Source organism: Carlito syrichta, unplaced genomic scaffold (assembly GCF_000164805.1).
Source record: "Carlito syrichta isolate Samal-C Ts95f unplaced genomic scaffold, Tarsius_syrichta-2.0.1 Scaffold135573, whole genome shotgun sequence".
In the NCBI taxonomy this organism is placed as follows: domain Eukaryota; kingdom Metazoa; phylum Chordata; class Mammalia; order Primates; family Tarsiidae; genus Carlito; species Carlito syrichta.
The window spans coordinates 61,370-77,353 of NW_007079669.1; the positions used below are offsets into that span (position 1 = coordinate 61,370).

Here is a 15,984-nt window from a genome sequence, read left to right on the forward strand (position 1 = left end):
TCTTCTGGCCAGCCTGGCTGACTCAGCCCAATGCCCTCCCCCACCCCGCAGGAGGGGCCAGCTTCCTGGAGGGGGCGGGCCATGCAGTGGCTAGAAGACGGGGCCGGAGGTGGGACACTGCTGCTGGTTCTACCTGGGAGTCCCCTGGGACTTCACACTGGCCCAGGACTGAGCTGGAGTGGAACAGGCAGACCCTGAGTCTCTGTCCTTCACAGACCATGGCCTTGCCCACAGCTCAACTCCCTTGGGGGGCCTGTGGGACCCCCATCCATGGCAGCCTCCTGCTCCTGCTCCTCAGCCTCGGTGGGTACTGGGGGATGCTACAAAGTGGGTTTCCGGGGGGCAGGCAGGGGTTCTGGGACCAGGACCCCGGGGGAGGTTCTACCTTCCCTGTCTCTCTGCAGTGGGCAGGAGCTTGAGTCTTGGCAGGCGTCTGCCATGTCTCTGCCCTGAGGTCCCTGCACCCTGAAGAACTGGAGGCCAAGCAAGGGAATGATGGGGGATCAGCCCAAAGTGGGGGTGTCGGTAGGACATGGTCTGATCACCTGCTGCATTCCAGGAGGAAGGTGTGGAAGGGCCAGGCCTGTGGAGTGCAGGCCCCTGTCCTGGGGGGCTGTGAGGTCATGGGGTACAGGATCCCAAGTGTTGCCCAGTGGGGTGTGTGCAGGGCCCGGCCGAGGAGCAATTGGGGCTGCCTCCTACCTCCCAGGGTCCCCAGAAGGCCAGACCTCTCCTCTAGCCTTGGGCCCTCTCCCCTGCAGGGTGGGTGCAGCCCTCGAGGGCCCAGGCCAGAGAGCCGGCACCGGTAAGTTCTCCTCTGGGACTCAGGGAGGGTTTTCAGGTCCTGGGTGGGGCTGACTGTGTCTCATCCACCACAGCCTGGGGACCGCAACCCTTGTGTGCAGTGGCCACGGGGCACTCTCCCAAGGGTGTGGGGGCCTGGAAGCCCCTGGCTGGGGGAGGCCCTGGGAGCAGAGCCCAGATTCTCTCTGGTGGAGATGGCAGCTGGGCTGAGGGTAGCCAAGCCCATGGGGCAAGATGCAGCCTGGCTTGGAAGTGGCTAGACTTGGGACAACCTAGGCCTCATAGCAGCTGAGCTGGGCCTGGGGATTGCCGGGGAGGACAGAGCTCACTCAGCAGGCCCTGTGCCCCCAGGAGGCTGTGCCACCTGACCAGGTCTTGGCCAACACGTCTGATACAGCCAGGTGGGTCTGGGTCCCCACAGCCCTCAAGGGTGTGGCTGCAGGGGTCGTGTGGACCTTGGGTGGGCAGGGTGCCTGGACCTGGCTGAGGGCTTGGTCTGCTGTGTCCGTTCCCACAGCCCCTCCCTTCTCCTTTCTTTCCCCTGAGACCTGCTCTAGGAAGAGCCCTGGGATGCCCAGGTAGCCTCTCCTAGGCTCCCTGCCTGGCTGTGCTGGGGCTGGAGAGGGACTGCCCTCCAGAGGAAGAACTCCTTGTCCTTCAGGGCGTACCTGACCACGGGGAGGAGCACGGGGACTCCAGGGTCCTGAAGGGAATGGTGGGAGCGGTGGGGGGGGTGAGGCAGTGTGGGGGAGGGGCTCTCTTTGGAGGCACTTGTGGGAGAGGGGACTGTGGAGAAGGGACACTGGGGAGAAGTGAGGGCACAGTGGGAGTGGGATACTGTGAGGGACGGGCGCTGTGGTGGGACTGCGTGTGGAGGGGACCGTGAGGGGGTGGAGGTGCCGTGGGGGAAGCTACTGTGGGGGATGAGGGCCCTGCGAGGAGGTGAGGGTGCTGTGGAAAGGGCACCGTGAGGGGTGGGGACACTGGGAAGGGGTGGAGCACTGTGGGGCAGGGGTGATCCTGGCTGCCCTGTCCGGCTGCCCCAGCCCCTCCGGGAGCACCCTCCTTGGCTTCGCCTGTGCTGAGCTGTCTAGCCTGAGCGTGCAGCATGTTCAGGAGCTGGCTGTGGCCATGGGGCAGAAGAATGTCATGCTCCGGGCAGATCAGGTCAGTCCCGCAGGATCCTTGGGCAGAGTCAGGCGGGCCTGGCCTGGGGCCCCAAGGGATGGATAGGCTGGAGTCTATCTAGCCCCCAACTTGAACCCTGTCCATCTCCATCCCCATCGTGGTCTCCCCTGGCCAGCTGCTCTGGTCTCCTCTGGCCTCCTGCAGTGACCTCCAGGGAGCCATCCACTGACTCTAGCTGTGTCGAGGTCAAGTTGACTGGGTCCCCATCCTGGAGTCCCAGGCTGGCCTTCAAGGCTGAATCAACCGTGGCATGGTGGGGGGAGGGGCTGAGACTAGGAGGCTGAGCGAGTCCAGCCTTAGGGTACAGGGCAGAGGCAGACATACCCCCGTCCTCCCAGTGGTCCTCCTATTGTGGGCAACCATTGCCAGGGGCTCGAGTGAGAAGGGCTACAGTGCGTTGTGGGTGGAACAAGATAGCCTGGCACCCTGCCCATTCCCAGGGCACGGCCTGGAATGTTCTGTGCTGGGTGCTCCCTCTTGCAGCTGCGCTGTCTGGCTGGCCTGCTCTCCAGGCACCACACCCTCGCGGACCTGGACACGCTCCCGCAGGACCTGTTGCTGTTCCTCAAGTAGGCCACTTGCCTGCCTCTGACCCTCGGGAACCAGCGCTGTCAGCAGAGCGGGGAGGGCAGTGGTCAGTGTGGCCACCCAGCACTGTCTCTTTGCAGCTTGGCCGTGTTCTCGGGACCCCAGGCCTGTGCCTGGGTCTTCTCCTGTGCTGCGAAGGTGCTCCCGCGGGGGGCTCCAGAGCGGCAGCAGCTTATGTCCGTAGCTCTGGCCTGCCGGGTATGGGCCAGGCCGGGGAGGAGGTGGGAGCGGGGCGGGGGCTGGTGATCCCCGCAGGCTCTGAGGCTGCCCTCGTGCAGGGCGTATGGGGATCCCGGGTGAGCGAGGCAGATGTGTGGGCACTGGGAGGCCTGACCTGTGACCTGCCTGGACACTTCGTGTCTGAGTTGGCAGGGGCTGTCCTGCCCCAGGTGGCATGCTGCGTGGACCAGGACCAGCAGGAAGCACTCAGGGCAGCTCTGCAGGGTGGAGGACCCCCCTTCGGGTGAGTGAGGGTGTCTAGAACCATGAGGGGGTGCTGGAACCTCTCTTGTGGGGATGTCTGGGGCCTCCTGGGTCAGCCGTCCTCGGACAGCCCCTGCCAGTGCCCTACAGAGTTCCCGCCAATGCTTCTTTGGGGCAGCATCTGGCCTGATCTGTCCCCTGCCCGCTCTGTCCGAGGCTGGGCTCCAGGGTCCTTGAGCTGTGCCCCTGTGCCTGGACAGCCCTCCATCGACATGGTCAGTCTCCACCCTGGACGCTCTGCGGGGCCTGCTACCCGTGCTGGACCAGGACACCATCTGCCAAGTCCCAGAGGTAAGGCTCCATCTCTAGTCCGCCAGTGGGCGCCCAGCCCCTCGAGGCTCAGCATAGCCCTGCTCTGTCTGTAGGATGTTGTGACCATGTGGCTGCAACACACATATTGGGACCCCTCCTGGTGGCAGCCTGGGCTGATCATCATCCCCCCAAGGCTCCGGCGCGACACAAGGAGTGAGTGCCACTCCTGCCCCAGCAGGTGTCACTCTAGGCGGGCCGTGGAGGCGGGTGTGGACCCCAGCTTCCAGGGTGTCCCTGGCGCAACCCTCCCAGCTTCCCAGTCCGTTTGGTCATCACAACCATGAGAGTGGACAGAACTGTTCCATCTTGCCAGTTGGTCAGTGGAGGCCCAGGCAGGCTCACGCATGGCCCGGGGTCTCACATGGGTGTGAGGGAAGAAGAGACCCAGTGAAGACTGACCTCTGACCCTGCCTGTCCTGTAGAGAAGGCCTGCCCGCCAGGCCGGAAGCCCCATGTGGTGGATGTGGAACTGGTTTTCTACCCACCATGGGAGCTGGAAGCCTGCGTGGATGGGGCCCTGCTGGCCTCCCAGATGGAAAGCGTGAACGCCATGCCCTTCACCTACGAGCAACTGGCCATTCTGAAGCACAGGCTGGACCTGGTAGCTCACCAAGGGATTCCGCCCCCACCGGGCTGGGCCTCCTGGTCACCCTGAAGGAGCCCAGTCCTCACAGCTACTCCCCATAGGTCTACCCCCAAGGCTACACTGAGCCCCTGGTACAGCGCCTGGGGTACTTCTTCCTCAATATGAAGCCAGAAGACATCGACAAGTGGAATGTGACCTCCCTGGACACCGTGAAGCCTCTGCTCGAAGTTAGCAAGGGGCGAAAGATGGACGCTCAGGTGACCTCCTACCTCGGGTGTGTGGGCCTGGGGAGGGCACAGCCTGGGGGCGGATGTGTGGGCCTGGGAAGGGCACAGCCTGGGGGTATGAAAGTCTGGTGGGGGTCCAGAGCCTGGGGGGCGACACAGCCTGGGGTTATACAGGCTTGAGGGGACAGAGCCTTAGGTTGTGCAGGCATGGGGGGGACAGCCTGAGGGTGTGTTAGCTGGTGGAAGGATTCGCTTCTCCTTGCTACCAGCACCTCAGTGGCCTCCTCCCCCAGGTGGCTGCCCTGATTTCCCGCTATCTGATGGGAAGTCGCCAGCTGGACAAAGACACCCTGGACACCCTGGCTGCCTTCCGCCCCATATACCTGTGCTCCTTCCGCCCTGAGAACCTGGGTGCTGTGCCCCCCAGCATTATCTGGTGAGTACCCAGGGCTCTGCTGGGCAGAGGACATCCAGTACTGGTGCTCACTGTCTAGTGTTCCCACTGCCCCAGGTCGGTCAGACCCCAGGACCTGGACACCTGCAGCCTGAGCCAGCTGAACATCCTCTACCCCAAGGCCCGCCTGGCCTTCCAGAACCTGAGTGGATCTGAGTACTTCCTGAAAATCCGGACCTTCCTGGGTGAGCCAGGGCCCCCGTGGCCTGGTGGGCCACCATAAGGGCAGACCATGGACCGCCTCTCCTTGCTGGACTGCCTACTGCAGTGAGACTGGGTGGTCCCCAACCTCTGCCCTGTGGGATGTGCGGCCTGGGAGGCTGTGGATTCTGACCCCAGCTGGGCACCGAGGTTGTATCTGGCCTCTCTTGGTGAGCTACCAGGTCCAGCCTGTGCTTCAGAATGGCCAGTTGCTTGTAGGTGAAGGGCATGTCATTCACGGTTTCCATCTGGGAGGCCAGCAGGGCCCCATCCCAGTCAGCAGAGAGTGGGACTGGGAGTGTGTGGTAAACTCTCACGGCCTGGGGCTCTTGCCCTGTGGACAGGTGGGGCCACCACGGAGGATCTGCGGGATCTCAGTCAGCAGAATGTTAATATGGACTTGGCTACGTTCAAGAAGCTGAGGACGGAAGCTGTGGTGGTATGGGGGCCCTGGAGCAGGATGGGGGCCTGGAGGAGGGGGCCATGAGGGAGGGGGAACAAGGAGAAGGGGGGCCGCGGGGGAGGGGCCCTGGAGGAGGGGGCCAAGGAAGAGAAGCCCCAGAGGAGGGGGGCCAAGGAGGAGCCGTGGAGGAGGGGGCCACAAAGGAGGAGGCCTCAGAGGAAGGGCACCCCAGAGGAGGGTGGACACAGAGTGGGGGAGCTTGGAGGAGGGGCCACAGAGGAGGGAGGCCCTGAAGCAGGAGAGTGGGCATGGAGAAGGAGGGCAAGGAGGAGGGGACACAGAGGATGGGCTACAGAAGAAGGGGCATGGAGGGGAACTACAGGGTGGAAGCGGGAACAGAGGAGGGGACGCGGTGGAGGGGACATGGGGGAGGTGGGGCACCAAGAGGCAGGAGGAATCGAGGGGTGGGCACTGAGGAGGAAAGGGCACACCGGGTAGTGCATCCACAAGGTGCGTGTACACAGAGGAGGTCAACATGATGGAGATGTGGCCTCGTGATGGGGCAGCTCCTAGGAAGGGCATGTCCTTGGGGGTCTTGGGAAGGACAGCTGTGGTACGGTGGCCAGCAGGCCTGAAACCTCCAAATCAGGGCTGAGCAGGGCCTGGAAGGCCAAGCCGGGGATTCTGGGTTTGAGGAAGCAGCATTGTTTGGGCACAAGGGAGCCTAGCAGCCTCAGGGCCCGGAAACCCTGATGTTGCCCGGGGCTCTGGCAGCAGCTGACCGTGGCTGAGGTGCGAGACCTCCTAGGACCGCACGTGGCGGGCCTGAAGGCTGAGGAGGGCAAAAGCCCCGTGCGTGACTGGATCTTCCGGCAGCCGCAGGACGATCTGGACACGCTGGGGCTGGGGCTCCAGGGCGGTGTCCCCAGTGGCTACCTGGTCCTGGACCTCACTTTCCGAGGTGGGTGGGGAGCCCAGGCTGGGGGGGGCAGGAGGAGGGGCTTGGTCTGACTGGTCCTCTCTCTGCAGAGGCCCTCTCGGGGGTGCACCGCCTCCTGGGACCTGGACCCATGCTGGCCACTCTCCCGGCTCTGCTCCTGGCCTTAGCCTCCAGCTGAGGCTGCCTCTCCAGACGCCCTGGCCCCCAGACCCATGGCGGAGCCCTGCCTGGCTAGTAGCAGGCCTGGTGGCTTCCATCGGACCTCAGGGGTCCTGAGCATAATAAACGGGCTATGCCCCTGCAGACATGTCCCGTGGCCTTCTGAGGACTTCCTGTGACCCTATCAACCTGCTCCCTGAGTCAGCCCCATGTGTCTGGGAGTGGCCAGGCTGGGCCTTCAGGCAGGGTGGGTCCTGCTGGCCTTCTTGAAGCCATTGCCATAGTCCCAGCCAGGCCACACTCAGGGGATGAGGGAGTCCCCTTCTGAGTCCTTTGATTGGGCCCTGGCTCGGAGAGGCTGTGGCCACTGCTCAGGCCCAGAGCAGACACAGTGGGAAGATCAGCTGGCACTTTATTCACATCCACCCTCAAAGTCAGGAGCATGGAAGCCCCTGCCTGGCCCTGCTCTTTCCTGAAGGGCCCAGGCAGTGTCTCCCTGAGCCACCTGGACTTGTGACTGGGCCAATCCCAGTTCCATCCTCAGTCCATCCTCAGGTCCTGAAAGAAGGGGTGAGCAGGGCCAACTCTGCAAGGGCCCTAGGACTTGGGGTACAGAGCCAGAGCGGGCGTCCAGCTCCACCTGGCAGGCCTATGAGTCCTGCATGTGATGCCTGGGGACCTGACTGCCCTGGGGCAGCGCTATCCGTTGAGGCCAGGGTACAGGCGCCCGGTGAGCCATCCCAGGCAGACTTCTAGTTTCTCAGATGCAGTAGCCACATGACAGGGCCATGATGAGGGCAGATACCCCAGGGGGGCTGGGCTGGCAGGTTGCCTGCAGGCAGAGCACGGAGGGACCCATCAGTCCTGGCCCTAACCCTAACCCTAACCCTAGTCCTGGCCAGAAGCAGTCCTCAGAGCCACCGAGGGTGTGATAGTGCCTGGGCAACCCTCCTGGGTGGGGACTGCCAGTGAAGACCCACCAGTGGCCTGGCATCTGGGTCATCAATGATCTCAGGTCCTCCCACCCACTTCTGCTGCTCTATGGGTCCCCGCATCAACCAGTGGAAGGACGGGGGAAGCCCGTGCCACTCAGTCATCCAGGGAGGCAAAGGGGGAAGACTGACCAACAGGAGCAGGGTGGGCCCGGGAGCAGGGTCTGCAGAGCACCCTGGGCAGAGGTCCAAGCAGGGTTGGGAGGTTCTACCCCAGGTGGAAGCCTCAATGTCCTTCCCAGACCCTCCTGGCAGCCACCTGCTACCAGCCCAGGTGTGAGCAAGACATGTCCATTCCCCCTCCAGCAATGCCCCTGTCTGAAGGGGCAGTGTGTGTGCTTGGAGCTGGCCTTGGCCCTGATTGGAGGTGTCTCCCATGACCTGAGTGCTCCCACTGACCCTTGGCTGACCCTTCCATGCCGCATGATGTCCACACAGCACACCTCCATTCAGGAGTGCTTATAATAAGCCAGGCTATGGCCAGCGCTACTGGGAGACCTGTCCTGCCTGTATGGGAACCATCCAGTGCCTGCTGACCTGGAATGTGGAGACCCCAAGGCATTGGTTGGGAGACCCCTGTGCCTTGCCATGTGACCGTGGCCACTTTTCTCCTGTTTTACCACCCAAGGGTGGGATTGTAGGGTCCCACAAAGCCTAGGCTGGGCTCCCACCACACCCCCATGGGGATGCCAAGGGCAGCTGTCCACTCCCTCACTCCCCCTGCATGGCCCGGGACTGGCAGGGTGCCCATCCTGACCCCTCCACAGGGTCTACACTCACACATTCCTGTGGTGTGAGCAGCTGCCTCTCCCAACCGCCCTGGCAGAGGCTCGCTATCCCTCTTAACAGCCTGGGAGGCTGCCCGGCCCCTGTTCCACCTCACCTGCCTATTGAGGAAACAGAGGTAAGGGGCTCAGGTCTGGTCCAACACCCTGGCCCATCAGAGTTTCTGGGCAGGGCCCACCCAGACCTCAGGAGGGAGTACTTGGGACTGAGAGGCTGGGGCTGCTGCAGGGAGGCCACAGTGAAGGCTAATTCCCAGCACCCCGGGATGCCCTCCTACTCACGGGACTCCTCTCTTCCAGATAACACCTGTGGGCCAGTGTCCAGTTGTGGTGTGGATGGAATGTGTGCCATCGAGAGTACCTGGGCTGCCTGCCTGGGCTGGGCTCCCAACACCAGAGTGAGGGTTAGCTTGGACATGGGTCCAAGAGGAGCACAGGGTATCTGTAGACAAGGTTCCTTTGTGAGGGACCCTTGGTTACAGCTTGGATACCTGGGCATTGGGCCACCTGCCAGCACCAGGAGTATCAGTAAATGGACATGGGGACACTATGTCCAACCCTGCGTTCCCCCGGGGCTGCTAGTTGCCTGGCCCTGGAGCCCAGGGTGGCTGGGGACTCTCAGGACGGGGGCATGGTGGGATTTTCCCAGGTGACTGGAGACTCCCAGGACAGGGGCATTGGGGGATTTTTTTCAGGAACTGCATCTCCCAAGACTGAGCTGTGTGTCCAGGCCTACCAGAAGCTGACCACGGCTAGGGCCCTGTGGGGTGGGGGCAAAGTCGCCTCTGTCTGTCCCTCTGGGCACTTCCTGTCAAGTCTGTCTGGGTGGGAGTAGGGGTCAGGTTGGGGCTGGTATTGGACCTGCCAGGGGAGGGACCCTGGCCAGCCCAAATCAAGCAGTCCCTGCCTGCCAGGTTCTGCTGCTTGTGGGTGGTCAGGATCCCCAGCCTGCTCTGCTGATTGGTCATTTCTGCCCAGCCCTCACAGGGGACCCAGGTCAGCCAGGGGTGACCTGTGCTTGGGTGGAGGAAATGGGCCCATGTGGACGGCCATCCCTATGTCCACTCCCTCCCCCGCCCACCCTCACTCCGGAATCTGAGGCTGTCAGGGAATGTGACTAGACTTCCTCCCCATCACTGAAGATGGGCCTTGGGGACCCAGGCTGGGCTGGCATGGGAGGTTCTGCTGGTGGGTCAGGAGAGGGCCCTGGTCAGTGTACTGCCGCCTCTTGCCTGTCCCAGGAGGGCTTCACAGGAGAATTCACCCCTGAGGATCCTGCTTGGACTCATCTAGAAACTAGCCCCAAGGCAGCCCTGAGGCTTCAACTCAGGCCTGGGGTGGCAGGGAAAGGTCTGACGAATGCAGTGTCCTGCAGTCTCTGCAGGCCAGGCCAGGGTAGGTTTGCGGGTGCCTTGCTCGAGTGTGGGTGCCTCTGGGTCACTCAGGGTGGGCAGGGGCTATCCAGGTCTCCTGGTCTGAGGGGAGTCGGTAGTGGGGCACATTTTGGGCCTGGTCACACCCACCTCACCACCCACCTCCTTGAGTGTCTATTCCCTCAGGAGCCTCCCATGTCCTCAGGGCCTTGGTTGGGGAGAGGGCATCCCCTGGAGGTTTTGTGGCCCCAGGACAGTGCCCAGCCACTGGGCTGACTAGTGGACCCTGCCCTGTGGACGGGCAGCTGGTTTAGAGGGTGGGAGACTCCCACAGGCCAGCCCCGGGTGGGGGAGGTTGGGGGGGTGGCTCTGCTTCACCAGCCTCGGGCCTCTCCTCAGGCCTCCCTGGGGGGCGGTGAGTATACAGCTGGGTGGTCCAGGTCCCCCACCCCAGGAGCCTGGCGTCTGTCCAGGGAGGGGTTCCTACCCACCTTCCTGTCCCCTCTCTGGCCAGGAGCCCCTGAGCCCCATCCAGAGATGGCAGGACCCCCAGGTTGTTCCCTGGCTCAGCCTCTGCCCCACCTGTGCCTACCCCTGAAAATGGGTCAGAGAAGCCCCATCACCCTGAGACTGGTAGATGGGAAGGGGCATCACCCTGTCACTTGTCCTTGGCCACCTGAGGGAATTGTCACCAGCAGGGCCCTGCTGTACAGAGCCCAAGAACCTCTCATTGAGGGCATGAAGGCTTGTGGGAGGGTATGGAGGTGGCTGCACCCCAGGAGAACCCAAGCCACTCAGTCCTCCTGCTGCCAGAAGGGGGAAACCAAGGCCAACTGAGCAGGAGGTGACCCTGCCTCCCTGCCCTAAACCCTCCTGCCTGCCCTGCCCTGGGGAAAGAGGATGGACACCAACAATTGCCTGGACTCTCCTGGCCAGCCTGGCTGACTCAGCCCAACACCCTTCCCCACCCCGCAGGAGGGGCCAGCTTCCCAGAGAGGTGGGCCACGTGGCAGCCAAGGACAGGGCCAGAGGTAGGACGCTGCTGCAGGTGACTGAAGTTCTACCTGAGAGTCCCCTGAGGCCTCACAACTGGCCCATGACCAAGCTGGGGTGGAGCGGGCAGGTCCTGAGACTCTGTTCTCCACAGACCATGGCCTTACTCACAGCTCGACCCCCCTGGGGGGCCTGTGGGACCTCCACCCACGGCAGCCTCCTATTCCTACTCCTCAGCCTCGGTGGGTACCAGGGGGAGTGCTACAAAGTGGGTCTGCGGAAGGCAGCCAGGGGTCCTGGGGGCAGGACCTTGGGGGAGGCTCTACCCTCCCTGCCTCTCCCCATAGTGGGCAGGTGACCTGAGTCTTGGCAGTGTCTACCATGTCTCTACCCCAAGGCCCCTGCACCCTGAGGGGGCTGGGAGCCAGGGGGTTATGGGGGCTCAGCCCAAAGTTGGGGTGTCTGTGGGATGGGGTTTGAGCACCTGCTGCATCCCGGGAGGAAGGTGTGGAAGGGCCAGGCCTGTGGAGTGCAGGCCCCTGTCCTGGGGGGCTGTGAGATCATGGGGTACAGGATCCCAAGTGTTGCCCAGTGGGGTGTGTGCAGGGCCCGGCCAAGGAGCAGTTGGGGCTGCCTCCTACCTCCCAGGGTCCCCAGAAGGCCAGACCTCTCCTCTAGCCTTGGGCCCTCTCCCCTGCAGGATGGGTGCAGCCCTTGAGGGCCCAGGCCAGAGAGCCGGCACCGGTAAGTTCTCTGGGACTCAGGGAGGGTTTTCAGGTCCTAGGTGGGGCTGGCTGCATCCTATCCACCATGGCCCTCGTGTGAAGCACCCATGGGGCCCACTCCCAAGGGGGTGTGAGGACTGGAAACTTCTGGCCAGGACCAGGCCCTGGAAGCAGCAGACCCCAGATTCTCCCCTGCTGGACCAGGCCACCATCCGCCATGTCCCAGAGGTGAGGCCTCGTCCCCAGCCTGCTGGTGGACACCTGGTTACTTGAGCCTCAGCATGGACTGGTCTGTCCCTAGGATGTAGTGACCATGTGGCTGCAACACATCCATCGGGACCCATCCAGGTGGCAGCCTGGGCTGATCGTCTTATCCCCAAGGCTCCAGCGAGACACAAGCAGTGAGTGCCGCCACTGCCCGGCAGGCATCATATTGGGCAAGCTGTGGAGGCAGGTGTGGGATCCAGCTTCCAGGGAGTCCCCAGTCCCTCAGCCTGTCCGATCATCACAACCACGAGAGTGGGCAGAATCCCTAGAGTCAGTGGAGGCCCACAGAGGATCATGTATGGCCTGGGGTCTCATGTGGGTGTGGGTGAAGTAGAAACCCATTGAAAACCAATCCTCGACCCTGCCTGTCCTGCAGAGAAGGCCTGCCCACCAGGCCGGAAGGCCCACGTGGTAGAACCAAGCCTTGTCTTCTACCCCGAGTGGGAGCTGCAGGCCTGCGTGGACCCAGCCCTGCTGGCCGCCCAGATAGACCACGTGCACACAATCCCCTTCACCCACCAGCAGATGAGCCTTTTTAAGCCCAAATTGGACAAGGTGGTTCACGATCCAGCCACTCCCCCCGCTGTACCTGTGTCCTCCCAGTTCCTCTGAGTGTCCTGGGCCACACGGCCATCCCTGCAGCTCTACCCCCAGGGCTACCCTGAGTCCCTGATCAGACGCTTGAGCTACTTCTTCTACTGGATAACACCTGAGGACATCAACAAGTGGAATGTGACCTCTCTGGACACCGTGAGAAACCTGCTTGAAATCAGCAAGGGGCGAAAGATGGACACACAGGTGACCTCTTGCCGCGGGGCACAGCCCAAGGGTGTGCAGGCTTGGGAGGACACAGACTGGGAGTGTGTGGGCCTGGGGGGGGACACAGCCCGAGGGTGTGCAGTTCTGGAGGGGGGCACCTCCCGAGGGTGTGTGGGCCTGGGGGGACACAGCCTGAGGGTGTGCGAGTATGGGGGGATCCATCCTGAGGGTGTGTGGGCCTGGGGGGGCACAGCCTGGGGGTGTGCAGGCCTGGGGGGGACACAGCCTGGGGGTGTGTGGGCCTGGGGGCGACACAGCCTGGGGATGTGCTGGCCTAGGGAGGATCCTCCTGCACAGACCTGGGGAGGATACAGCCTGAGGGTGTGTTAGCTGGTGGAGGGATTCACCTCTCCTTGCTACCAGCACCTCAGTGGCCTCCTCCCCCAGATGGCTGCCCTGATTTCCCGCTGTCTGATGGGAGGTCATCAACTGGACAAAGATACCCTGGACACCCTGGCTGCCTTCTGCCCCATATACTTGTGCTCCTTCCACCCCGAGCTCCTGGGCATCGTGCCCCCCAGCATCATCTGGTGAGTACCTGGGCTCTGCTGGGCAGAGGGTGCCCAGTGCTGGTGCTCATTGTCCAATGTTCCTGCTGCCCCAGGGTGGTTGGGTCCCAGGACCTGGACACCTGCAGCCCGAGCCAGCTGGACCTCCTCTACCTCAAGGCCTGCCTGGCCTTCCAGAACCTGAGAAAGTCTGAGTACTTTCTGAAAATCCGGACCTTCCTGGGTGAGCCAGGGTGCCCACGGCCTGGTGGGCACTATAAGGGCAAACCTCAGACTCCCTCTCCTAGCTGGGCTGCCTGCTGCAGTGAGATGGGCGGTCCCCTGCCCTCCGCCCCATAGGATGTGCATCCTGGGAGGCTGTGGGTTCTGACTCCAGCTGGGCACTCAGGCTGTGTCGGGCCTCTTCCAGCCCCAAGGATCAGGCAATCAGCAGAGGGTGGGACTGGGGGTGTGTAGTGACGTCTTACGGCCAGGTTCCCTTGTCCAGGACAGGTGGAGTCCCCTTGGAGGACCTGCGGGCTCTCAGTCAGCAGAATGTGAACATGGACTTGGCTACATTCAAGAAGCTGAGGACAGAAGCTGTGGTGGTCTGGTGGTCCCGGAGCAGAAGGGGGCATGGAGGAGGGGGAATGGAGGAGGGTGGCACAGAGGAGGGTGGCACAGAGGAGGGTGACACGGAGGAGGGAGACGTGGAGGAGGGAGACATGGAGAAGGGGGCATGGAGGAGGGGGCATGAAGGATGACAGCACAGAGGAAGGGGGCACAAAGGAAGAGGGATGGAGGAGGGGGCGCGGAGGGGAGTCAGAAGTGAGGCACACTGAGTGGTGTATCCATGAGGTGCCTATTTACAGAGGGGGGCCACGTGATGGAGACATGGCCTCGTGACGGGCAACTCATAGGAAGGCCATGTCCTTGGGAGTGGGGACTGGGAGAGACAGGTGTGGTATGGGGCCCAGCAGGCCTGAGACCTCCAAATCAGGGCTGGGCGGGGTCTGAAAGGCTGAGACGGGGATCCTGGGTTTGGGGGAAGCCATGTGATTTGGACACAGGGAAGCCCAGCAGCCTCAGGACCTGGAGACCCTGATGCCGCTCTGGGCTCTGGCAGTGGCTGACTGTGGCCGAGGTGCGAGACCTCCTGGGACAGCACGTGGCGGGCCTGAAGGCCGAGCAGGGCAACAGCCCTATGCGTGACTGGATCTTCCGGCAGCCACAGGATGACCTGGACGCGCTGGGGCTGGGGCTCCAGGGTGGCGTCCCCAACGGCTATCTGGTCCTGGACTTCACCTTCCGAGGTGGGTGGGGAGCCCAGGTGAGGGGGTGCGCAGGAAGAGGGGCCCGGTCTGACTGACCCTCTCTCTACAGAAGCCCTCTCAGGGGCGCTCTGCCTCCTGGGACCTGGACTCATGCTGGTCACTCTCCCGGCTCTACTCCTGGCCTTGGCCTCCAGCTAAGGCTGCCTCTCTGGACGCCCTGGCCCCCAGCCCCACAGTGGAGCCCTGCCTGACTGGCAGCAGATCTGGTGGCTCCTGTTGAACCCTGAGGGGTCCTGAGCTCAATAAACAGGCTATGCCTCTGCCGATGTGGCCAGTGGCCTTCCAAAGACTTCCTGTGACCCCATCAATGCAGTGCCTGATCAGCCCTCAGGTGTCTAGGAGGGGTTAGGCTGGGCCTCCAGGCAGGGTGGGCCCTGCTGGCCTTCCTGAAGCCATTGCCATTGTCCCAGCCAGACCACACTGAGGGGACATGGGAGTCTCCTGGCTGGGCCCTGGCTCAGTAGGGCTGTGGCCCCTACTCTGGTCCAGAACAGACACGGTGGGAACATCAGCTGGCACTTTATTCACATCCACCCACGAAGAGCCCAGGAAGTGTCTCCCTGAGCTGGCCTGGGCTTGTGACTGGGGCTTTCCCAGCCCCATCCTCAGGGCGTCCTCAGGTCCTGGAAGTGGGTGTGTGTGAGGCCAGCCCTGCAGGACCCTAGGACTTGGGGCATAGACAGGGTCTCTGGGCTCGGATCCTGCATCCCAGCCTGAGTGGGCATCCGGCTCCACCTGGCAGCCCTGTGCGTCCTGTACATGACACCTGGGGACCTGGACGCCCTGGGACAGCACCGTCCACGGAGACCAGGTTGCAGGCACTTGGTGAGCTCTTTCGGGCAGGCTCCCAGATTCCCAGATGCAGCAGCCACAGGAGGCCAGAGGGCAGAGCCACAGTGAGGGGAAGGCACACTAGGGAGGCCAGCGGGCTGCCTGGAGGTAGGACAAGGGGGGATCCATCAGTCCTGGCCAGAAGCCGCCCCAGTCATCGAGGGAGCTGAGGTGCCTGGGCAGCCCTCCTGGATGGGAACAGCCAGTGAGGACTCACCCACCGATGGCCTGCCTTCTGGGCCATCAGTGCTCTCAAGGACTCCCACCCACTTCTGCTGCTCCTTGGGGTTCCCACATCAACCAGCAGAATGACGAGGGAAGCCCGTGTCACTTGGTTATCCCGGGAGGCAAATGGGGAACGCTGGCCGACAGGAGTGGGGTGTACCCGGGAGCAGGGCCTTAGAGCACCCTGGACAGAGGCCCAAGCAGGCCCGAGAGGCTATACCCGAGGTAGAGGCCTCAATGCCCTTCCCAGGCTGGCTGAAGGTGTGCAGGCCATGGGTCGCCTGTGTGTTGGTGCTGGGGGACCAGCGGGTGGGTTGGGCTGGGCCAGTGAGGCTGGTTGGGTGGTTGTCTAGGCCCAGCTGTCCCAGGGCCAAGCTGTCCAGGCTGTGCAACCAAGAGCTGACAGTCGGGTGGCTGCGGGCCTTCTGCAGGTCACCCACATTCTGGCCCAGCAGTGTGGTCACGTCGCCGACACTCAGGCTCTGCGAAAGGAGGGACCGGGGGGGGACAGAGGGTCCATGGGAGCCTTCCCGGCAGGGGAAGGTCACTGAGGGCAGGCTGAACCCAGGATGGAATGGGGGCCAGTGTGAGGCTCACCAACCTGGAGAATACACAAGGGCCACCTCTGTGGCCTGTATCCCAGGGGCTCCCCACCAGCCAGCCCCACCTTGCCTGCCCTAGTTCCCCAGGGTAGCCCAGGGACTCACCTGCAGCACACGGGGGTTCAGGCGGGTGAAGGTGTCGATATCCATGGAGATGTTGGCCTGGGCCAGATGCCACAGCTCCTCCACAGGGGCGCCACCTGGG

At 63.2% G+C, this 15,984-nt stretch overlaps 1 protein-coding gene across 1 annotated transcript; it reads left to right on the forward strand.

Annotated features, from left to right (window-relative positions):
- Positions 1-218: 218 nt before the first annotated feature.
- MSLN (mesothelin) lies at positions 219-6,364 on the forward strand. The gene is made up of 16 exons (XM_008049394.1): positions 219-303; positions 762-805; positions 1,156-1,205; positions 1,851-1,971; positions 2,476-2,561; positions 2,661-2,778; positions 2,859-3,043; positions 3,264-3,354; positions 3,429-3,528; positions 3,798-3,976; positions 4,063-4,218; positions 4,482-4,624; positions 4,700-4,827; positions 5,188-5,282; positions 6,021-6,207; positions 6,276-6,364. Exons 1-16 carry the CDS (start codon positions 219-221, stop codon positions 6,362-6,364), a joined length of 1,857 nt encoding a protein of 618 aa, XP_008047585.1.
- The last annotated feature ends 9,620 nt before the right edge of the window (positions 6,365-15,984 follow it).

Bases quoted from the DNA above. Each gene is read 5' to 3' on its own strand.
- MSLN (XM_008049394.1), top strand. From the start codon at position 219: ATGGCCTTGCCCACAGCTCAACTCCCTTGGGGGGCCTGTGGGACCCCC. The intron at 2,562-2,660 runs GTAGGCCACTTG...GTCTCTTTGCAG, and splicing joins GACCTGTTGCTGTTCCTCAA to CTTGGCCGTGTTCTCGGGAC. The intron at 6,208-6,275 runs GTGGGTGGGGAG...CTCTCTCTGCAG, and splicing joins CCTGGACCTCACTTTCCGAG to AGGCCCTCTCGGGGGTGCAC.